We start from the raw sequence: 24,822 nt of genomic DNA, 5'->3' as shown, positions 1-24,822 counted from the left end.
TTTCACGTTTCAGTTGAAAGAGTAATAATCGTCTGTCGACGTTACGTTCAACTACAACAATCAGCCACAACATTAAAACCACCTTTTTGTTCTTGTGAAGGTCCTCCTTGTGCTGCTAAACTAGACCGGGAGCCTGGACCCTCTGGTGGCATCCTGTGGTTTCTGCCACTAGCAAGTTGACTGCGGATCCTTTGGGTTCAGTAGTTGCTGGGTAGGAGTTCTGTAGCTTGTTTGGCTGCATCCTGTGTATCTTCAACTGGATTGGGATGGGGGAGTCATCATGGTGGGCTCTTTGTTATGTTTCTTTAATCATTATAGAAAAATGTTTACAGCGTAGCAGGGAGCATTGTTTCAGCTGGAGGAGGCCCTGGGAGTAGTCTGACTCACTGGATTTAGAAGGAGGGTATCTGCCATTGGCCCCACATTTCATCTCCTTCTGCTGTCTATGTGTTGATGTTTTATTAATTGCCCCTCACTATGGGAAACAGCAACAACAACCAGCCTTTTCAGGCCACATCAATGATGCATCAAAAATAATTGTGATTGGTTTAAAGAAATATATACAAGCAACAACCCCCCACCCTGCCATAGTGGAATGATAATGCTGTGAGAGTGCCATAGGTGGGCTGTGCTTGGTCTGGAACAATGTCTGAGTGCTTCATGTTAAAGTAACATTGACAAAATTGTCAGGAGCCAAAGTTTCCCAGAAGAATTTAGCATTGTAATGAGATGAGCCTTATTCATCTCACTTGTCAGTAGTGTTCATCCTGTGGCTGTGATGGTTTATGGCTTCAAAATGATGTCTAAAGCTGATTCAAAATTGTCCCCGAACTTTTGATTATGGCTTCATTTGAGAGTGCATATCCAAAGATCAAACCGAGCTGGCTGTGTGTGTCGCCGTGACCTGCTCATGACACATCAGATGTTCCTCGCTGTCTCTGGCTCGACGTGTCTGATGTCACTGGCTGCAAACCCACAAACCTGACTGCTGGGATGTCACATGCACACATTCTTGCGCTGTCAGTAAATGACTATTAGTATGACGCAATGCCTCATCAGAGGATGAAGTGCATACATACTCTCAAACATGTACACAGTCACGCGAACAAAAAGAAAGTAAGTGCAACAAGATACAGGAAAACATTAGATATATTTTTCTATAAATAAATGAGCTAAAAGGAGAAAATATTAGACTTAATGTATTCTGGTGTCCAAACACACGGCTCATTTAACTTTGTTGTATAAATAATCTGTTTAGTTACACAATGTTTTGCGTATAGTTTGTTCTGCTGCACAAAGTAGCCAAAGTTCCTGACATTTTATATTGTGAGATGGTATTTGCAGACTGTTTTGTTCCTCAGTCCTGTTAACAAAAAATAGGATATTGGACTGAAGCATAAACCAGACCTACGATGTTGGTCTGAATCCTTTAAAAATGTGTAACAGAAATGCTGCTTGAAGTAAAAGCAGTAACGGCAAACATTCAACACATTGTTATTTTTAACATTTTAAAGGTTGTTTTATTGTCATTACAGATTTTTTTTTGTGTCTTAGAAATTGTGAAGATTTTTCCTTTGTGATTGTAGGGTTAGGGTTCATTGCAAACAACATTTTTAGCCAATACTTTTCTTGATATTGTGTTGATGAAAATAGGGAAGAATGATTTACAGCAGCATTTAATCAAAACATATGCCGAAAACCTCCTGCCATTCTCATAACAATCACTGCGCTTTACTCTTTGACACAGTTTGTGGTGTTTACTGTATGCATCAGCTACCTTTGTAACAGAGAAAGATTCCTTGAATCCCGGACGTTGTGTCTGCAGCAAACATACTGTTACCGTAAAACAGACTATTAAATTATTCATGGTGTGCCCTGGAACAGCATTATGTTGAAGGTTATATAACACTCGGTCCCTCAAGACTCCACATGTTTAAGTGTGTGTGTTATCTCAAGATGTTTGTTATGTAACGTTGTCCGAGTAATGTATTCTGATAGAGATATTGGTTAGGAAGGGCTCCAGCTCCAGCTTAACCAGTTGCCACGGCAGCGTCGCTGGTATTGTTTTCACCTCGTGACTCTATGTGTGCGTGTGTGACATCGTGGCAAATCATCGCATCGCACTGCATCTCTCTTCACTCTGCCCAAGACGATTGTGATAAAGAAATACAAACAAAACTAAATATTTTTTTCCCCCCCGTACAGCAGAATAATAATGAGGTGCAGCCAGAATAGTCTGGGCTGAAAGACTTGTAAATGATGGACATAGCCCTCAGGAGTAAGTGCACAAGTGCCTTAAACCTACATTCTTTCAAGCAGCCAGTAGGACAGAAAGTCTGCTAGTCTGCTACAAAAGAAGTCTGAAGATATAGAGGTCCATGAGATGATGCCCCTACTTGTCTTTTGATTAGGTACCTTTGGAAACATTGTCCTGTCATTAGGACTATGGTTTCAATCACTATTTTAAGTCTCCTACAATACAGCAACATGTTCATTTTGTAAATGATGTGCCCATTTAGAATAAAATAAATGATAAGGCTGAGTATGTTTTCGGGCACGGCTGCCTTATAATTGACAGGTTGCAGCTGTATCGTTGTGCGTCCTTCAGTTCTCCAGTCAGATCCATCGCTTGCTTGTTATGTACTTTTTCAAAAGACCAAGATAGTGATGCCATACTCCAATTTTGAGGCTTCAACACTGCAGTCCAAACATATTCATGCATCCTTTAATCACAGTCTATGATACTGACTCACATAGCTAATCAGAAAAGTAACATATTTACACACACTGAAATTTAACACATATTCAGTCATTTTATCTCAAATTGCACTGTGTCTGCTATCTTTGCTTTACAACTACATGTGAGAACATAGAGACCAAAAAAGTGTTATTGGCCTGGTGCACTTGGGAAGCAGGCATGGGATCACCAGATAGCATTCATTCCCTCATGTATTTGGTCTAAAACCAATGGACATGTGTCACTCACAAAAAAGTTGTTTCAGCTGGTGTTCATGTTAATCAAGGCAGAAAATGCTCCAGTTGCAGACACTGCATTGACGGCCCTCTGGGTTTCAGCTGTACGTCTCCCTACACCACACACGGAGTTCAAACAAACACAAAGAACAATAGCTTTTAGGCTAATTTTGCATTACATCACCACAGTTTTAAAAGCATTGCAGTGTTTGGTTTTGATAACAACACAGCTTTGAAGTTGCCTGTAGATGTGAAGGGGATTGTGCTTGTCTCTGGTGATAAATGGTGATATGGACCAGTCCACAGTGTCCCCTGGCTTAAAGCTGACTCAACAATCAACTAAAAAAATATGAACAAATGTGAACATCATGGTAGAACTCGTAAAGGTTGTTTGATCACAAATTTAATGGCAGTTAATTTAATAGTTGAGTAGCAGTGAGCTGTGCTGCTGATGAACAGTGAAAAGTGACTCACCAATAATCAGCAGCATGTCTCATCCAGTCTTTACCAAGATAAATAGTCATTAATGATATTGATACTTTATTTCACTAAGCAATGGAAGTCATAAACTCATGAAAAAATCCCATTACCAAAAAAAAAAAAAAAGAAAGAAAGAAATTACTGAGGTTAAGTAGAAACTGTTTGTATTGCATACAGTATGTCAAATTTATTCAATTTGATTTAAATTAATCTCATTAGCAGCTAATGAGAAACAGTAGGTTGGACAAACCAGACGACAGCAACTCTGTACTCGGTGATGAAACAGGACACACAGCGCAGTCATAAACACAGAGGCCATCTGCTTGTGTTATCCTGCCAGCTGTATGAACCCAAGGTCAATGAAACATCTGTCTGTAGCAGCACACTACACCAATCCAACCTGTCTAGTCGGCTCTGAACATCCTTTTAATTCCACATGCATGGCTTCTTCAGTCTGCCTCCACTTGTATTCCAGTGAGAAGAGAGAGGTTTAGAGTTTTTGGTGTGTTTTACATTGTCTACGGCAGATTGCTTTAAAGGAGAAAATCTGCTTTAAAACTGCTAAACTACTACAGAAATAAATGTGTATATTTGTTTTGACTTCAACAATAATCGCTGTATTAGATTAAGCAGCACAGTATTCAAGATTTAATTTCAAATGAATCCAACATCATTTTCTCTCTCTCTCTCTCTCTCTCTCTCTCTATATATATATATATATATATTATTTTTTATTTATTTATTTATTTTTTTTTATTTTTATTTTTTTTTTTAAGTCATGTGTTAGAGGTGCCCTTATCAATATTTAATGGGTCTAACTATTACAGTCATTGACAAACCCACATTAAAAAAGGTCACTGTAGTGGAAGTTACTTTAAACTCCATAGAGCTTTCTGACCACTTTTACCTCATTGTTTTGGTATTATTACTTGGGATTTAAGGATTTATGGCCTTTATTGGTCACAAACACATGGTATAACGCTCAGTGAAATGCACTGTGCACCTGTTCCACACTAAAACAATAATAACAAGATGAATAATAAAACACACAAGAAAAAAAAATATGTGTGTATATATATATATATATATATATATATATATATATATATATATATAGAGAGAGAGAGAGAGAGAGAGAGAGAGAGAGACAGAAATAAGCAAAAATAAATGAATCAAATTGTCAAACAGTGCAAAAGGAGATAAAATAAATATATATAATAATATTATCTACATGTACATATACAAGGTGAAAGTGACTGGACTGTTGGATTGTTTATTGAGTCTATTGTTTCAGGTTCAGCCTGAGGGAAGAAGCTCCTTCTGTTTGCCTTCAGGTAGCACCGCCCTGACGGCAGCAGAGAGAACAGTCTGTAGCTGGGGTGGGTGGGCTCACTGCAATCTTCTTGGCCTTTAACCTGCATCGTTTGGTGTAAATGTCCTGCAGGTCGGGGCGGGTGGTTCTGATGGAGTGCTCAGCTGAGCGGACCATCCTCCTCAGGACCAAGAAGTCCTGCCATTCAGGTGGTGATGCTCCCAGGCAAAACACTCTCAATGGTGCAGGTTTAAAAGTTCCTGAGTACCTTGAGAGGGAGCTTAAAGTCCCTCAGGTGTCGGAAGAGGTAGAGACGCTGTGGAGCCTTCGTCACCAGGGTGATGATGTGACAGGACCACGTCAGGTCCTGCGTGATGTTAACACCCAAGTATTTGAAGCTGTCCACTCGCTCCGCCTCTGTCCCGCCTATCCTGAGTGGGTGGTATGCCTTCTGCTGCTTCTTCCTGTAGTAGACAATCAGCTCTTCAGTCTTACTGACGTTCAGGAGGAGGCTGTTGTCTTCTGCACTAGTCCTTCAGGAGGGTGATCTCCATTAAATAGTCCTCCTTGATGTTGTTGGACATCAGACCCACCACTGCTGTGCTGTCAGTAGACTTAATGATGGTGTTAGAGTCTGATGTGAACAGGCAGTCATTGGTGTACAACGAGTACATCAGAGGGCTCAGCACACAGCTCTGGGGGGCACCGATGTTCAGGGTGCATGAGGGGGACAGGTGATTTCCCATTCGAACCACCTGTGGTCTGCTGGACGAAAAGCTGGAGACCCACCTGCACAGGGTTAGGGTTAGGGTTAGTTAGAGTCCGAGGTCCTGCAGCTTAGTGACCAGTCTGGAGGGGATTATGGTGTTGAACGCTGAACTGAAGTCCACGAACAGCATTCGCACATAATTCCCCTTCCTAGTGTCCAGGTGGGCCAGGGCTGTGTGTAGCAGGTGATTTATGGCGTCATCTGTGGATCTGTTTGGCCGGTATGCAAACTGTAGGGGGTCCAGGGAGGCAGGTAGGGAGGAGGTGATGAAATTTCTGACCAGTATTTCAAAACATTTCATCACCACTGAGGTAAGGGTACTGGGCCGGTAGTCGCTAAGACAGCTGGGCTTGGTTTTCTTGGGGACGGGAACAATGACCGACTGTTTGAAGCACCTGGGGATGATGCACTGGGAGAGCGAGAGGTTGAAAATTTGCGTGAACACCGCTGCAAGCTGGTTGGCACAGGTTTTCAGGACACAGCCTGTTATACCGTCAGGTCCTGCAGCTTTCTTGGTATTCACACGTTGAAACATCCACCTCACGTCATGCTCTGTCATGGTGTGGTGTACTCCTCTCTGCCGGGCAGGATGTGTGCTTCTCTGCTGGGAGCCTTGGGATGTCCAGATCAAGTTTTTTTGACCCTGAGCTGATCCAAATCATTTGTGCTTATATGGATCTTTGATGAAGATGCTCTGATTGTCCTGATCTTGATATTTGAGATCCATAATTATTACCCCTAAATTCCAGAGCAGCAACAGGCAGCTGTTTTTCCAGGTAAGATTTTATAAAGCCACTGCACACTACCTGCTCAGCAGCAAGCAGCTGACAGACACAGTTAGTAACCTGCTGATGAGCATAGTGGAGCATTTCAAATCAAATCAAATCAAATTTTATTTACATAGCACTTTTCATACAGTACAGCAACACAAAGTGCTTTACAGCATTTATAAAACAACATAGCATTTTAAAACATTATATCATTTAAAAACAGTCCAACATTTAAGAAAATTATAAAAGAAAACCCGTCAGTCCCACCCTCCATGCATACACATACACATATGGCACATGCAGTCACACACACACGTGCACAGACACTCACCACCATCATTGGGGCTGTCCACATCGGGAGGAGTTGCAGACCATGACCACTGGGGGCACCAACACCTGAACCTCCCCCCACGACCCGGCAGACAAGGGGATCCCCACAATGAGGTGGGGAGCCCCTCAACCAGCCGGGCCGAAGGGACCCACAGACAGCACCCCCAGCAGCAGATCGCACACAAGCCCCAGTGTGGAGGAACCCCCTAAGGAAACACTGGAGTTAAAAACTAAAACTTTAAAGAATAAAAGGCCCTATGTAAGACAAAATGAAAACTAAAAGAGTAAAATACACAAGATAAAGATAAGAATGTAAAAAGAATTTAAAGGGTAATTAAAAGCTTGATTAAAAAGTATCGACATTAAAAATATCGACAGTCTCCGCAGTTAGCAGTTAAAGAGATGGATGTTTTTTCTCAGGAGCCTTTGAAGAGCGACATAGCTTTCAGTCCAGCAAAAATACGACTTCAAATAAATGCTAATGCTGTACTGTATCATAGACTGCACCTCAAGATGACATGACAGATCCCCCAGGGGCCTGTAATATGGAGCAAGTTCAACAAAGCCAGGATATGTTTTCATTATCTGGCTTCACTAAACCTAAAAACTACAGTCACACAAATCTGTTTATGTACTCTTAAGTCGACCCAGAGTTTCTAAATCCAGCTATGAGCGTGTTCATATAAAAGAGGGCAGTGTTGGGACCAGACAACAAATCACAAACTTGGATGGGTGTAAAGTTGCATGTTTGTCACAAAAAGAACAATTTATAAGCCTAAATCAAGATGGAGAATTAAGAAATCCAATCAGGGGAGCTTCTATAGCTCACCTATTTGAGCAGGCGATCCATAAACAGGGGCTGTAGTTCCCCAACGCAGTGTTTGATTCCCGCTCACAACTCTTTGCTGCAGGTCTCTCCTCATTCTTCTCCCCCCTTTCCTGTCTATCTCTACTGCTCTAAATAAAGGCAAAAACCCAAATATATATGTACATATATATATTGTTTACAAAAGAAATCTAATCAGAAACATCATTAGGCTAAAAGCAACACAGCTGCTGCAGCAAAAGCAGGAAGGAAAGCTGGTAAAAACGAAACAAAAAGCCGACTGTGTGAATGTGTACGTTAATCAGCTTATCAATATCACTGCCTCTTAGAATGAAATGTTACTGAGATGTATTGTTATAGCATGTAAGACAAAGACAGCCTTATTTCTTCAGCTGCAACCCTTGTAGTCCCAAACAGTCTTTGGTGCAAGTACAGAACAAATATAAAACATCATTCAAACTAATGAGTAGACTTACTGCAAATCATATAAGAGCAGCAAGTACATGGCATTAGTACTAATCAGTCTCTGTTTTAGGAATAGATCACTACAGAAAGGCCTGCAGAACCTACAAAATGCCTGTAGTCCTATTAAACAAGTAAAGTTGCTTGTAGCTGTATGAACTGGTACCTTCTTCTTTCACATATATGAGAAAGAATGTGAAGCTTCACAGGATCTCCTTGGAATCATGAGACCATTTTCCAAGAGAACTGGTTGGTCAGTAGGCAATGTTTCTGTACCTGGAGCAGGTTAGGTGTCCAGCAAAAATGGCCGTGACAAAGAAAAGTGAACCACTGTTGTAAACCTATATTGACCTTGGTTACCCCCAAATCCGGTTCAGACTAGGCCTAGGTCTGAAGTGGTGGAGAGGTTGTATCTAGGTCCCAGTTGGGCAAAAGATGGGACTACAACACCACTGCAGAGGCAACTGTGGCTCAGGTGGTAGAGCGGTTGTCCTCTGATTGTAAAGTTGGTTCGATCTCCTTCCCGTCCACAGTGGAAGTGTCCATGAGCAAGACACTGAACCCAAAGTTGCTAAAAATGGCAGGCAGCACCTTGCATGGCAGCTCTGTTGCCATTGGTGTATGAATGTGTGTGTAAATGGGTGAATGATAAAACGTTGTAAAAGCGTTTCGAGTGCAAGGTAGAAAAGCGCTGTAAAAGTGCTGACCATTTACCATTTACCATTACTAGGGTTGGAGACATTTTAGGAGAGAAATGAAAACAACAGTGTAAGTTATTTCCATTTGTCATTTTTATGTAAGTCAAAGCAAATGGGGCAGTAGCATGGTGTGGCATATAGCAGTGTAGCTCTCATGCTAATCTCATTATGATCTGAGGCTCAGAGTGTAAACAAACTACAAATAATAACATTCCACTTAAATATATGAGATGACGTTGATACACTTTAAAATCTACATTATGTCTTCTGTTTCAGTTGTTATTGAGCTTGTTTTACTCACAGGTCAAGCTCAAAGAAAGCAATATACATCAGCAACTGATAAAACATGAACAGAACCAATAAAGCACCGTGTGTGTCTTTGGGACCTAGTATATGATGCACGTTTTACTTTAATTAATAATTTGTCATTTTTGCTGGTTCTCAAAGTGTGCAAGTGGGGATTTCGGCACATCGTCATAGTTAAGTTTAATCTAAGTGCAATCAGTGGAAGATTCTCAAAAATCTAGTAAACCTGAACTCTGTGTGTGTGCGCGCGTGCTTGCATGTGTGTGTGTGTGTGCGTGCATGCATGCGTGCTTGTGTGCGTACTTGTGTGTGTGTGTGTGTGTGTGTGTGTGTGTGTGTGTGTGTGTGGCTAAGGTCACATGGCAGACTGCTGCTGCCCCAGGCTGCTGTGTTTACCAACAAGAGGAGAAGGAGGAGGAGGAGGAGGAGGAGGTGGAAGAGGAGGTAATAGTGTAGTATTCGCTCCACTATGGGAGTCTCTCTGTGCTTGACAGCCAGTAGCAGCCTGCAGCATCTAGCAGCAGTTAGTTTTCACAGTGAAGGGACTGATCTTTGCCTGGATGGTTGCTGATACACGGCTGTTTAAGGGGTAAGAGCTGATTGTTTGTGGATTTAGGTGATTTTTATAACTGCCATTAATTGAAGTTGAGCAAGGCTGGTTGACATAGTTGTTGTCTTGCAACAGGAATGAACAAAATAACCTTTCAGCTGAAATCTCTGTTTTAGCAAGTAGCTTTGGCTGTAGTGATTAAGTGTGTCAGTGTTGGGTACGTATTAAGGCTGAGTCTGTCAAAGTGACATTTTGTGAACAGCTGATCTTAATGTGTGCCCAGATTTTTAGTGAATGTGAGTGTGCATGTCTTTGCATTTGCATTCTACTTTGTGAGTGGGTGATTGCACCTACGTGCAGTCTATGTCACTGGACTTTGCCTAAGCACACAATGACGCATCCGTAAACCAGAGGCAGAGACACAGTGACCCATTGTGGAGGTAGAAAAAGCACAAGCCATGCTAAAGGGCACAGCTGACTGTAATATGCTCAGCTAAGCTGTGAAATCAGAAGTAAGAAAAACATAAGAATATATCAGTGGGTCTATCCCGTAGCAGTTGACATGTACCGCATTCATTTTTGACACACCGTGAAAGCAGCGTGATGTCCACACAGACAAAGTGAAAGAGAGTGCTTTGAAAGTGTCAAAATGGCCTGTTTGTTGTTTGTGAGGCATCTGTGCATCACACTGTCAGCAGCAAGATGCAGTCGGACTTCTTGTTTCCACTTTGCAGTTTTGGTCGTTTCACTTTTCTTGATGCATTTTAATATTTGATTCATGCTTTGATTGGAGCACCGATCTTCCTTTAAAATCACACTCACTTCTGAAGCCCACACGAGGGACTATCTAATACAGTACAGTTGAGATCAAGTCAATATCAAGACCAACAGTTGAGTCCTTTTCTAAGGTTGAACAAGGAGTCAGCTGTGTGATTCACTCAAGAAATGTCACAAGATGTATTTCTGTGTGATAGGGACAGACGATTACAGTTGTGAAATTATGAAGTATTGTCTGACTGTGAAGAGTTTGTCTGTGTGGGTTTCCTCTTGGGGCTTTGGTTTCCTCCCACACTGCAAAGACATGCATGGTTTGGACACTTTAAAGTTGCCTGAGGTGTGACTGTGAATATGTTTGTGTCAGACTGGAGAGCTGGCTTTGCTGCCCGCTTTTCCCAGTCCTAAATCATGCTTTGGGACCCTGAAGCAGAGTAAGCTACTGACAGAATGGAGCTTTAGAATTGAAAGTTGATTGACTAATGTAAAAACTCAGTGAAAGCTAATTCTGTGCTGCACATTGCACCACTGGAATTTATAGCCACTCAGGAAGACAAATTACTAAATTAGTCACGCTTAGTCTCTTCAGCTAGGAAAAGGGAAACAGGTCAAATTGACATCTTTAAAATGGACACAGTTACGTAATGCTGCTTCCGAGGTTATATGTTTGGGCTTTTATAGATGTGGGCAAGAAAGGTTATGATAAAGAAATGTTTTCTTGTCACAAAAAGGTCTTGTGCAGTGGCATTTAGTAAACAAGTATGGGTATATTTGTGTATGGAATAGGACATACTCAAAAGGAGGATGTAATGGGCAACATCTCTTGTGTGATTGACTTGAAATGAAATCTGCTATTTTGTCGACCTTATGAGCTCATGCAGCCAAAATTAGTAAAGCATAGGCCAAGCAGCAGAGAAGTGGGCCACAAGATACTTAACTGGTTGAAGGTTTTTGTGTAATTTTTAAATTATTTTTTCAGTAGCATCACTTTCAAATATTTGATTGTATAAGTAAAGGTGCCTCTTGGGTGAGAGGTGAAACATCTCGTCAAATCATCATCGAAAACTAAAAAGGAAAGTCCAGCTGCCTGCTTACATTATAATATCTCATCTTTTGCACATAAACTGTATAAGAATACAAGCTAATATTTGAGGATATAGCATCTAGGTACATCTACAGCAAAATGAAAGGGAAATCCAGTTATTCATTTTCTGTCAGTGTTGACCGAGAGGACATTTGTGCCAAACAGAGCAAAGGACATGGCAGTAACACAGTCACTGAGGTCTTCCTTTTTAGAGAGTGAACATCCACTGTAAACTTCATGTCAGCCTATGATATGCCAAAAAGTAAGAAGGAAAATAATTTCCTTGGCTATATTTTAACATAGTGAGCACTTTTAGTCTGATTTCATTTCTGCAGCAGTATATTCTAGCAAGAATATTGTAAGTATAGGATTGGTTAGTGGAGACAGTGTAGGACTGATATACTGAAAAGATGTTCCTTGTTTGTGCCAAAGGTCAAGTATGAAGCCAAACCACCATGTGAAGATTAATGCAGCCAGAAGCATATAATTCTGTATGGAGTCCAGATTTGTTAAGTTTGTCTATTTATCTATTAAATAAAACATTGTTTCATTTATTTGTTAAACACATCATATATTTTAGCATAGATTTTTACTGAATAAACATAACTTTAAAAACAAAAAAAAAAAAACATGAATTTGTGTTTGAAAAAACCCCATCAGGTTTCTGTTGCAAATCTTTAAAACCACAGAATGCAAGTCACTGTAACATCATATGCCAGTGCTGAAAGGTAGTAAAATACACCATACAGCTCAAAATACCAAGCTGCAGGCTGTGTAATAGTGATAACTTTGAAATAAGGTTAGCCACAATATTTAAACTACCTGCCTAATATTGTGTAAGTCCTCTATGTGCCAAAACTGCGCTGAATAATCTGGGCACAGACACCGGATGTCTCGGGGGTTGCTGTGGTGTCTGGCAATGTATCCTTTGGGCCCTGTGGGTTACAGGGTGGGGCCTCTGTGGACCAGGCTTGCTCTGGCACATTCCGCACATGCTACACCACATTGGGATCTGGGGAGTTTAGAGGCTGGTCAATATCTTGGACTCTTTGTTGTGTTCCTTGAGCCTTTCCCAAGCAGTTCTTGTGGTGTTCGGTACATCTTGCGTGGGGGAGTGGCTGCCATTGGAGAGTGATGTTGCAATGGGGGATTGTGCTTGGTCTGCAACAACGATTAGGTGGGTGGTACATGGCAAAGTAACGTCCACATGAATGGTAGGACTCTACAGAGTTCTGTGGTACCAGGCAGACACTCAGTAAGACTGCGATATGAGAAATTGAACTCTTGAACTTAAACTCTTTGTCATTGTCAGTCAAACTGTTCCTGAACAATGTTTGCAGAGTGGGACATGATTTCAGAAGAACTGCAAATCTTTCAGCAATTTGTGCTATAGTAGCATTTATATGGGATCGGACCACATGGAACAGCCTTACCTAACCCTAACCCACACATCAGTGAGCCTTGGTTGTCCATGACCTTCACCACTGCATGCTGGGAATACCCCAAAAGATCTGTTGTTTTGGCAAATATTTGACCCAGTTAGGTAATCAGTGCTCTCCTGTCAGAACGCAAGACCTCAATTAACCACAGTCATATCACAGGAAAGCTTTTTAATAGTGGTTGCAAAGGGTGAGTAGTATCTCTGAGCCGCTTTTGGAGAGGACAAACAAGGCTAAGCACCTGAGGTGCTAAGACAAGGCAGACTCTCTTGCCCTTCGAAATTGTCTTGGGTACACACAGTATTTATTGTTAAAATATAAATGAAACAGTACATATGTACAGTACATACACAGCCTGTTACCCATACACATGCACACACACACACTGTATCTACAGTGCATGCAAAGACTTCCATCAAATCAACAAATGACTACTGTCCACTCTACAACACATCATGTTACAGTCCAATTTACAGATGAATACAAGTTAGAGATTCATGGCAGTAAAAGATGTGTGTATGCAAGATAACCAACAGGATATAAAATAAAAACCCATGAAATGAGCCAATCACCCAAAGTTTTGAAAACTAAAGAAGACCAAAAAATACTGAGTGTCAGTGACTTTTTTTCAAAGTCACTTGACCTCAACCGCACCGAACATTTATGAAGCATTTGAAGACTGAAAAAGCCAAACATCGCGAACTTGACAAGAGGTTCTTTGGAACATTGGGCCTCAAGCAAGACTTGTACACACAGTTTCATTCTGAAGTGGCCTCTATGAATGACTTAGGAGAACTTGCTGCATTCACAAATTTTCTTGTATTTTGAATAGTTTTCTTAGACACAAACCCTGTTTATGAGTGGTCCAGAGCTGTGGCTGCTAGTGTGCTGTTATCCAAACTCAAGGGTTTCCACTAATGAACTGCATATTTCATTACTTTAAAGTAATTTTGAGTTTAAAAATCCTATATAAATTACAATTCTAAATTTATGAATATAGCCCAACGATATTAGTATTAATCTAAAAAAAGAAATGCTAACACTACAATCTGAACATGTCAAACTGCTTTGGCCATAACCATAGCCTTTGTGAAGCGCTATGAGATGACTTGTTGTAAATATGCGCTATACAAATAAAATTGAATTGAATTGAATTGAATTAATAAAGAACAAACATACTAGTTTTGGATGCCTCAGTGCATCAGACCTTTGGAAGACAATGTGTCTTTAGCATGCTGCTATACTGGCAGATAGATGAATGGCTGTTGTGCAGTTTAGATGACCACAGACTGGTTGTACAAATCTGTAACTTGCTCTAGCTGCAACTCCACAGACAGACATGACGGTCCAACTGTCTTCCATGTCATGTCCAGGTACTCACCATGATCAGAATCCTGGCAGCAGGAACTTTCTAAAGAGAGATGGGTGGCAGGTCGTGTGCTTCCTCAGCTTCTGTGAATCATGTGCTCCCATTGGCCATGAAAGCTCTCATCAGGTTTATCAAATTCCCATGCACCACCAAATACACTTTAACAGCAATTCTTGAATGACCCAACATCTAAATGACCCAACATCTGAGGCGTAATACACTCTAAACATGTACAAACCAAGCGTCCCTAATGAAGTGGAAGGGGAATGGGTCAGGGTATGTATTCCCCCTTAGAGAATAGTTACTATCTCTGTCATTGTGGTTATGGTTTTCATTTTCTGTCCATGAACTAGTGTTTGAGCTGGATAAAAAAATATGATGCTTGATACAAAACCATCTAACAGTGTGTAAAGTGTTTATTACCTATTGCATCAGAAAGAGTACTCTAATGACAGATGCTATTCAAAGCCTTTCCCCTCCCAAAAAACAAGTACTTGACGTTCGTCTGGCAAATAATACGTTAATACTTTGCCTGAGTGACTCTGAATGCAGAACCTAACCTGCAGTTGTATCCACACATTGTGTATCGACACAGATGTGTCACTCCAAAGTGTGATTGTGTAACGGAAACTGCTGTCATTTGCTGAGAGGGTCAACAAGATACAATGCCAAGTACGTCAGCGCCAGTGTCTTTGCTTTCTATTTTGGTTAGTCAGCTGTACATACACTATTCAAGACGGCACAACAAGACAAATGTTGAGGTTCATGTAATTAAAAACGGAATAAGCCAATCATCAGACATTGTACAACGAAAAAGGCACTTTGTCCAACGTCATTGGTTTGCTGAAGCAAATTAAAGGACTTACCCGACTTGCTGTTTCAAATAGTGTTCACAAAGGCATGTTTAGCCTGGCACAGTGTTTGGAACGCAAGTATACAAGTTTACCATAGATTAAGTCGGCCACTTTTGCTTTCCAAAGATGTACTAATTTATAATTTTATTTTTATTTCAGTACATGTAACCTAAAATGTTATGCTTTCAGTAATGACTCCACAAATAACTAGCACCAAGTGCCATGTAGCAATTTTACTGTCCTTCAGCTCAGTGTTTTGGTTTCAGTGCTCTTATCAGTGCTGTTTCCTTCAGCCGATTTTAAACTGACACTCTGGCACATTCCCAGCATGAATAGTAGTGCCAGGCCAGCCGAAAGGTCTGAGTAGATCATAAACATGTCAGGCACACATTGTGGACCAAGGTCACTCAGAGCGTCACTTGTAAACAAGAGAGAACCTTACAGTTTATTCTGGTCTATATGGAAAGTCAATGCATTCATTTGAGGACAGAAATAAAAAGTTGATCTTGTGACACTGTCGATGGTTCTAAAAATGAAGGTGAGCATCAGAATGAAAAAATCAAAAGTGACTAATGATTTTTCTTTTAAAAATGATGTCACAGATCGTGCCAGGGTTGTAACATTGAGGCGTATAACATTTCAGACAGATACAAAAAACAGCCAATGAAATAATCGAGCATTTAGTGCATTTAGACAATAAGTTAATGCAGCTGTAAACAGGTCTTTTAGCTGATAGGGTGAAAGTTATTCTTGTAGTTTTCCTTTTTTAAAGGGTTACACGTTACACAAATTAGTGTCTGAAGTTATCCTGAAAGTCCATATAAAATGAACAAAGGGTGGCATATCTTTGACTTTTCCTACAACTAAACACTTACAGCCATATTTTGTCATCATTTAGGTCACCAGTTAACAACAAACAACAAAAAAATAACTGTGACATTACAGCAGAGATTACAGAACTGCAACACTATCTATCAGCAGTCATGTGCAATTTCAGAATACGTGTATCTATTGGTGCAGAGTGTTTGGCCTTGCAGATTGATAGGACTCACATGTCACTGTGTTTGACCCGTGGTGGGGTTATATCGGGTGACTGCAGTCACATAATTTCAGGATCCTTTCTGATGTTCCAAGAGCTCTTAGTATTATTTACGAATGCAATCCTTTCATGGATGTTGGTACTAAAACCAACAGACTACTACAAATCACCACAACGAAGCACAATCCCTTTTAGGACCGTATCCATTTACACATCAGTTACCTACAGTCAAAGAACAATGGTTTTATTTATTCAACTGTGCACACACACACATGCACACACACTCTCACTTGGTAATATTCTCACCAAGGTGACGGTGGCTAATTACATTAACCATTAACGGAGGTCCAAACATCCAGAGGCCCAATCTCCCACAATGCAATGCTAATCATCATTCAGCTGGCTGATTGATGCAGTTGCCTGCTTACGACACTGATGTTCCAGTGTAAGCAACTGTAAAGACCACATTTATCATGGCGGTCTTGAATATCCAGCCACAACTACAACTCTTAATTGTTTGTGATGGAATGGTTGAAACGCACACCTTTGTGACACAAAACAATCAATGGATTTTGGTTCCTCCATATATTTATTACAGGTCTTCTGAATATATGACAAACTACACTGGGTACATAATAGCATGGTAATGTTAGCTTAGCTTAGTTTTTCACCTCTAGTAGTGCTATCTAGCTGTGCCATTACTGGGTAAGTGCTCCGTCTCATAGGACAATGTGACAAACAATCCCTAATTTCACACTGGTGGCTTTAACACTCAAAAATATACAATAGTACAGCAATAAAAGCAAGAAGACTGCTAACAGTTACTGAGTATTTGAGTAAAAATGGAAATAAACAATGCAGGATTCAAAGCACTAAATGTAAAAGTAACTTTTATTTGTTTACAAAAAAAACTCCACATGACACATTTAAGTAGTCTGAGAAACGTAGCTGTGAGAAACACAACTTGTTTTTTAAGAACCTTGGTCTCACTGGTGGTTCCCCTTTCATAGTATTACTAAAATGAAGTCCAGTGCAACAGTATGGCGGACTGGGTTGCAAGACGAATTTACTACAAGTTGCTGATGTTCAAAGTTAAATTCAAGCTTACAATAACACTTCTCAGGTTTTAGACAACCAGACAACAGACTTCAGGTAAATGTTGAAATGTCCAGAACGCAGATAATGTGCTAACAGAGAAGAGGGCAGGCTGCACACTGAGGACAGAGGGGAGGGAATAAGAAGCAGGTGTGCAGGCCAGTGACTCACCAGGTGGCAGACCGGCAGGGAGCATGTCCCAACGAGAACAGCTGAGGTGTAACAGTAGACCTCACATTTGACCTGTTAGAAGCAAAAGCGCAGGTGTACTTTGTAATATTAATAATGCCCCTGATTCACTGAGGTGTTCCAGTAAGTCACGTCAGTTTGACAGCATAAAATAATACAAGTGATGTAGTAGTGCAAAGTAACAATTTGTGACTACTACACAACTAGGCCTACACAGGTACATTGTCAACAAGCTTTCTCCTTCTTTGCAAAAAAATAAAAAATTAAAAATCAGTCTACACTGTAAGAAAAAAAAAAGTACCCCCTATCTACTCAATAAAACTAAGGCAACACTTTACAAGCAGTATTTTAAATTAAATATAACTATGTTTGTTATTGAGTAAATATAAGTAAAATAAGACATGTCATAATTACTCACTTAAAATGAGTAGATTTTGATTCAAAACAAAAATGAATTCATTGAAAACTAAACTAAAATACTAAGCTGAATTGACATGAACTGAAACTAAAAAAATATATTTAAATCTACATTTCCACGATATATAATTTAGTAATAATCATCTAAATTAATCAGTGCATTGATTTGAATTTATATAATTTCATCAATTACATCTAATTATTTCTTATTAATCAAACTCAAGCATTAATTTAGAACTCTTAACTTTTTTTTAAATTACTGCCAGCATCCTAAAATTCAACCAGTACAAATGTATGACAACAGTACAGAACAAATGATGCAAAACAGTCAACATTTGAACCTAAACTGACACATCCTTGGTTTAAGGCAGGACTTCAATGAAAAGTAAAATAAACACAAAGAAATCATACAATGAAATTAAAGCGTAATAAAGTGCATGGAGACCATATCAATAATAATAAAAATCAAGAAAAAAAAACACTTCACATTAAGCAAAGCTTTTTGCAGACTGTCTCTGGAGGACAGGGTCACGCTGACGTTGTGTCTAGTTGTGTTACAAATGGGTGAAAACATTCCTGTCCGTACACTGCACCTTGCAGACCCCCGTGTTTGCAGTGATCATTTTGACCAGGATGACCACTGAAGACCTAATCCTCATTACTTTTTCCTGAAGAAAAAGGCTGAACTGCTGCAGACAATGAAACGTTCAAAATGGATCTTACAGAAAAAGCAAACATAAACAAAAAGGTAAGATCCTTTTCAGTGCTGTCAGAAGCATATAACATTTAAAAATGTTACCAATTCTAAAGAATAATCTGAACAATTCAGTGCTAAATTACAAACATTCTGTAGTGCTGATGTTGTAGGGATTGGATTTTGTTTGAGAGCTTTGAAGCCTCTAGTTCCATAAACAGTTTTTGACACACCTTTAATGTATGTTTAAGCTGTTTGGGATAATCAAGGTTTAACACATTGGTCAAACCAAGGAGGATGGACCAAGCCCTGGCAATGCTTCCAACATCCGTGATTACTTGGAAACCATCACTAACGATCCCAATGTTCTTTGGGCTTTCAGTTGCTGAAGTCCCTGGCTTGGTGGTGACAATGATGGCCAAGCCAAGCTCTTCGAAAAGCTTGGAGTTCTCAGTGTCCTGCAAGATGAAATTGTATTTAATGTCATAATATACAACTGTGAGGCTGCAAGGTGGCCCAGTTGGTTAGCACTGTTGCCTCGCAGCAAGAAGGTCGCCAGTTGGCATTCCGGTGGGGGAACTGGGATCTGGCATGTGGATAGATGTGTGGCATTTACTTTTACCCAGCTTTGTAGATGTGTGGTTTGCTGATCCCAGGTCTGCAGATGCTCTGATATGCTTCCCCTCATCACTCTGTCTATAGTAGAATGGTGGCTAATGCAACAGCAGGACATTCAGATGAAGTTCTCTTCTTTTTCCACTGTCAGAGTTTATCTCTTGAACAGCGCCAGCAGCTCACACAAACAAGCCACTGCAAAGACAAGTGAGCTCTGCCTGTGAATGCTGGTCTGGGGTCTGTGTGTCAGCGAGCTGTGCTGATGCTGAATTGAAAGAGAGCAGCTAATTTGTCTGTTGTGTTAGTAAGTTTCATCCTATTCAGACAGTGCACCATGCTTCACAACTACTACTCCTGCTGTCATCATTCAGGCAGTATGATGACAGCTTTTTATTTGGTTAAGCTATAATATGCTGGAATTAAAATTAGACATATGTGTGATGCCGTTGCAGATTACACAGTTTCAAAATGTTCTGCTTAATTCAAGTGAATGACTGTCAGAAGTGCATTATTGAAGTATAGATCTATTTTTTATTTTTTTTAAATAGGGACTGATTTGCGCACTTGATCTTTCTGCATGGAGTTTGCATGTTCTCCCCATTGTCCGGTTCTCTCTGGATTCTCCAGCTTCCTCCCACAGTCCAAAAACATGTTGAGGTTAATTGGTGATTCTAAATTGTCCGTAGGTGTGAATGTGAGTGTGCTTGGTTGTCTGTCTCTGGAGGACAGAGACCCCGTGACCCTAGTGAGGATTAAGCAGTGTATAGATAATAGATGGATATTTTAATGACAAAATAACTAGAGAAACTATCTAACTAAACACATAGCCAATCTGTCGTGCGTCATTTGTACAAACTAACTGCCTAGCCTAATAATAACAAATAAATAAATAAATCAAAATGCAGTGTGGGGCAGTAGCATGTCCATATGAACCACTGAGGTCCCTGTCATCCAGACCTTGGTATTTCTTCCCAATGTGTATATAAATAAAAGTAGTAAACTGCTTAGATTGTAATTCCAGGCAGTGGCAGATGGCAGCATTATCCACCCCGATGCCAGGTTGATAGGCAAAGTGTACGGATCCATTAATGGGCTCACCAGGGGGTTATAAATGAACAAGGACCAGCTGATGTCATCAGAACCTGCAGCCTTGCTTGCCTCGATCCTACTGAGTTGTAGAGAGGGGCAGACTGGGGCAGGGAGTGTCTGTTGTAGACGGTGGCAGTAAAGGATAAGGGTGTGTGTCTGAAGGTTCAGTAGGTTCAGCCCCACACTGGGGCTAAAGTTCTTTGTGGCCAGAGATGGTTTTCAGGCCTCTCCAAACCCTGCTAACATTGTTCTGCTGCTGCTGCTCCTCAATCTTCATCCTGTAACTTTTCTTACCTCCTGCATCCTCCACCTCAGCTCCCTCTGTGCAAACTTCAGCTCCACTTTGTTTCACTGACTTTAAGGTCCTCCTCTTCTCCTTAAGAATAGCCTTTATGTCCAGGGTAATCCAGGGCTTGTTGTTGGAGAATCAGCATGTAGTCCTGGTGGGTACAACATTTTCCATACAGAGGTTGATGGAGTCTGTAACACAGTGAGTGAGACTGTCAACGTCCTCCATATGACCACCACAGCAGTTGTATCAAAACAGTCCTTCTTAGCCTCATCAGACCATTTTTCCACAGTGCAGGTCACAGGTGGCTTACTCTATACAAGAGGCTTGTACAAAGGCTGAAGGTGCACCAGCTTGTGATCAGATCATCCCAGGAAAGCGAGAGATAATGAGCTGTATTCCTCCTTGTTGTTGGCATAGAACAGGTCCAGTGTTTTGTCTCTGAAGTGGCGTGTAACACACTGGGTGAATGTGGGCAAAGTGGACAGCAGAGAGATCTGGTTAAAGTTTCCAGAAGTTAAAATAAGAGCCTGTGGGTGTTTTGTCTGCAGTCTACTTGTGACAGAGTAGAGGATGTACACAGCCATTGTGATTGTGTGAGAATTCCCTTGGTGGATAGAAAAGAGTTTTCCATATTAGTGATGTGCCGGGGGTTACACCATTTATCACTACCATGTCCTGTCTGCCCTGAAAGCCATCCAGAGCGATGTTAGTGTTCGGTGTTTGCTCATTTGCCACGTCTCCATAAACAGAATACACTGCTAGTAGTTTCTCTGGCACCGGGTCAGCGCCGCTAACTCATCCATCTTGTTAGGGAAAGAGCTCACATTTTCCATAGTGATGGAAGGATGGACGGGTTTGTTATGTCTCATCCTAACACACCGTTCAGCCCCAGCGTGACATCTTTGTCTTTTCCTTCTCATCTCCTGTGAGACATTAGGTCTATCATCAAGTAGCACCTCCATGTTACAGAACAGTTAATCAGTGGTGTAAACAATAGGATCGCGCCTGAATCTCCAGTTGTGATAGTAAACAAAATGAAAAGTAGCAGGATAACCAGCACAAGCTCTGAGAATTTGGTGTTATGCTAACAACAGTAATACCACTGGAAGTACCAAAAAGGAACCAGTTTAATAGAACAAAAATGCTGTGAATTGAGTTAGAGATGCTGCAACAGGCTACCACTCTGGGGTATGTCAACTCTGCAAAACTCAGTATTTTTTAGAGTAAACATTGCTGTTCGGATGTTGTTGTTTTCTGTAGCAAAGGAGATTTTGAAAAATGGTCAGATGCAGATAGTGGAGAGGGAGAAAAGTGTGTGAAATCTAACTTTTTACTCAACTGTCTTTGCACTTCTGAAGTGTATGTTCATGTGGTAGTAAGGGCTTAGAACACTTATCTAGTGCCTTTCTACCTTTGTGGTACTCAAAGTGCTTTACAATGTGTTTCTCATTCACCCATTCACATACACAGTCATACACTAATGATAACAGAGCTGTCATGCAAGGTGCTACCTGCCATTGAGAGCAACTTTGGGTTCAACATCTTGGCCAAGGACACTTCAACTGTCCAGGGGATCAAACCAACAACTTTGCGATGAGAGGAAAACTGCTCAATCATCTGAGCCTCAGGTGGTGGCTCAGGTCATTAAGGGGAGAGCTACAGGAGTATATGATTGTTATATATATTGTATTTTTGTTTGTTTGTTTTGTTTTTTGTTCTAGATTCCTCCCTCCTGCAGCATTAGGTGTAGCTGTTACCTTGAAAATGTAGCTCTCTTACATTTGATGATGGGGAAACTGTTGAAACAGATGGTATCTTTGCATACAAACATTTACCTGCTTTAACAAAAGTCACTCTTTTGTTGGTTTCATGTAGATTGGCATTACTTTCAGGCTAAACTGACTTACATAAATGAAAAATACCTGGATAAATGTCTCTTCAAATGATCAGAAAAAATACTACTTCCTTTTCATTTCCATGTTAACAGTATGGAAAGGTCACTTGTTGTTTTTGCTGTCTTTAACTAAAACGTGCTGTTGCTTGGACTGATGACTGACTCTTTGCTGCTTCCAGGAAAACCCTGATTGATCCAGAGCCGTGAGGAGAAAGTGCTGACCTCTGTCCTCCCTCCAGCTTGGCATCATGGGATCTTCCACACTGGGAAAGGCAGCATCTCTTGATACTCTCTTAAATGAATGCATTCATGCATTTGGTAAGTGGCACAGAACACCAGGGCCCCAAAGGTACAAGGTTTACTGTGTGGCAATTAGATGGTAATTGTATTCATATAAACTAGAGTGGTGGTTTGTACCTTATCCTTAGGTCCTGTCTTGTAGAGGAGCCTGGTTGCAAAATCTGCTTTTCTACATTTAGAGAAACCTAGCCTATCCTGTCTTTAAGGTAGTAATCTGGAAACGCATGTTTTTTTTGTGACTCACTTCTCTTCACAGATGACAATGGGGAGCTGCAGGCCAACCTGCTTCCTCGCAGCCTGCTGCTGATGCATCGCTGGTATGTTACATCCTCTGAACTGGCAGGAAAACTACTTATGATATATCCTACCCTTTTTGAACTACTGCTGCTATAAATCAATGCAACAATAAATTGAAGTAATGCTGGCTGAAGACACATGCTTTGAATTAACTAGAAGTGATACCAGAGAATGGAACAATTTTGTAGGTTCTGTCCCCATTTCACAGGAAACACAAAACATTAAACTCTTAGTTTGTTAATGGGATTCCAGTCATTCCATTTTAATGATAGCTGTTAATGTGCAGCTTCATTTCAGTAACTTTATCTTGTTGTCCCAATGTACGTTAATGTAAAATGAGTGGTACTGATCCTGTCCTGGATCAATGTCTTTGGAGCTGTGTAGTCAGCACTCTGCTCTGCTGTAGGGAAGCTTTTTACCTACAGGAAACTTAAGAGAAAAGTCATCTCCAACAGTTACGGCTATGTTTTGTCTCATGCAGTGTTTCATGTGAGTGTATGGTGATGTCTAACTTAGAGATTTCACAGTGAGTTGAAATGAATCAGTAATTCTTGCCTAAATCAACTAAAGGCAGCAGATTTTTAACTAATGCTCTGTGTTTGTTATCAGCTGGGAGGTCTGGCTGGATTCATGAATCCTTTAGGCCAGTCAGAGCTATTCTGACATGCACAGCAGAATTTGAAAATGTAATTATAGTGTGAAACAATAGTTACTGGATGTAACTCCAGTCCCATTGGTACACGCACCCAATCGGGGGTAGCAACTGCAGTCTCCTATATAAACCCCTGCACCTGCTGCTCAACTCAACTCAGCAATGACCAACATGAACTTGAGGGTGCAGGCAATCCAATATTGATGTCCTCTTTGAAAACTTGGTGTTCATTCTTCTCATTGTAGTCCTTCTATGGCTTGGCCTGACGCTTAGGTGGAGCCTCTGCCACCTCCCTTACTAGCACCGGGCTGGTGTGGAGGGAGTGAGTGGACTCAGTAAACTTTCACTGGCATTCGCACTCACGGGCAAGTGCAAGGCACACAAGGTAGCTTCAGCTTGCTTCAGCGATGATTGGCAGGGCACAGGACTGGCAGGTTGTGTTGACAAGCATGTACGACACGGGTAGGCCCGTTGTTCTGTAGAAATCCATCTTCATCCTTCCATCCAGTGAAAAAGGAAGATGAGCAACACGTGCAGGGATTTGCTACCCCCTGATTGGGTGGTGAGTGAAGAAATTCTGTCTTGAGGTGCCGAGGCAGAGCCTCGATGGGTTACCCAAACTGTTGTGATGCTTAACCTTTGCAGTGACTTTCAGTAGAAGCTGATCTTGTGGCAGTGTTAAGTATTCTGTACTTGGAAGCCATATTCCCCAACACTTCTCCAGTGTTAGATGAGGAGATGATGTATGATGACTTGAAATTCACCAGGATTGTTCATTTTCTTAATGAGCTAGTTTATTATGCATTACAGTGTATTACTTTGTGAGATCTTGGTCAGAGTCCTTAATTTACCCTCACATACCGTGACTGCAAAGGTGACAACTGCCAGAAAACCAGGCTGAAGATTTGCTATTTAATGAGGTAAGATGGTACACATACTGGTACATTTCTCTATCCCCACACACTTCACAGTGGCTTTTGCAGCCTCTTAGAACCCAAATCCACAAACAAAAAAAAAATATATATATATATATATTGACCTTTTCATCTCATTTATTTACTGTGGCTTCCAATGAAAATCAGGTTTAAAAAAACAAACAAAAAAATACATTGTTTACATGTTCATAGAGGAATCGTCATGAATAGTCAATTATATGACTGAACATTTCCACTTTGAAACTGTAGTGTACCAGTGACAGCCTCAAAAACATGTATCCTAACAGCCAGGATTTCATAAGTAACAAACCTAAGGAA

At 40.7% G+C, this 24,822-nt stretch overlaps 1 protein-coding gene across 2 annotated transcripts in view; it reads left to right on the top strand.

Annotated features, from left to right (window-relative positions):
* The window catches only part of rasgrp3 (RAS guanyl releasing protein 3 (calcium and DAG-regulated)), a 42,927-nt gene that overhangs the window by 4,170 nt on the left and 13,935 nt on the right, over positions 1-24,822 (top strand). The window contains exons 1-4 of one of the 2 annotated variants that reach the window (XM_008299333.1): positions 9,428-9,515; positions 22,500-22,638; positions 22,877-22,979; positions 24,427-24,489. In XM_008299333.1, coding sequence (XP_008297555.1) covers positions 22,569-22,638; positions 22,877-22,979; positions 24,427-24,489 — 236 coding nt within the window. In that variant the 5' untranslated portion in view covers positions 9,428-9,515; positions 22,500-22,568. Of the gene's footprint in view, positions 1-9,427; positions 9,516-22,499; positions 22,639-22,876; positions 22,980-24,426; positions 24,490-24,822 lie in introns of those variants that run through there. The other variant, XM_008299334.1, reaches the window with a different exon arrangement.

Source organism: Stegastes partitus, unplaced genomic scaffold (genome assembly GCF_000690725.1).
Source record: "Stegastes partitus isolate 25-593 unplaced genomic scaffold, Stegastes_partitus-1.0.2 Scaffold1403, whole genome shotgun sequence".
Classification (NCBI taxonomy): domain Eukaryota; kingdom Metazoa; phylum Chordata; class Actinopteri; family Pomacentridae; genus Stegastes; species Stegastes partitus.
The sequence above is the reverse complement of the archived record's forward strand: the minus strand, read 5'-3'. Positions and strand labels throughout refer to the sequence as shown.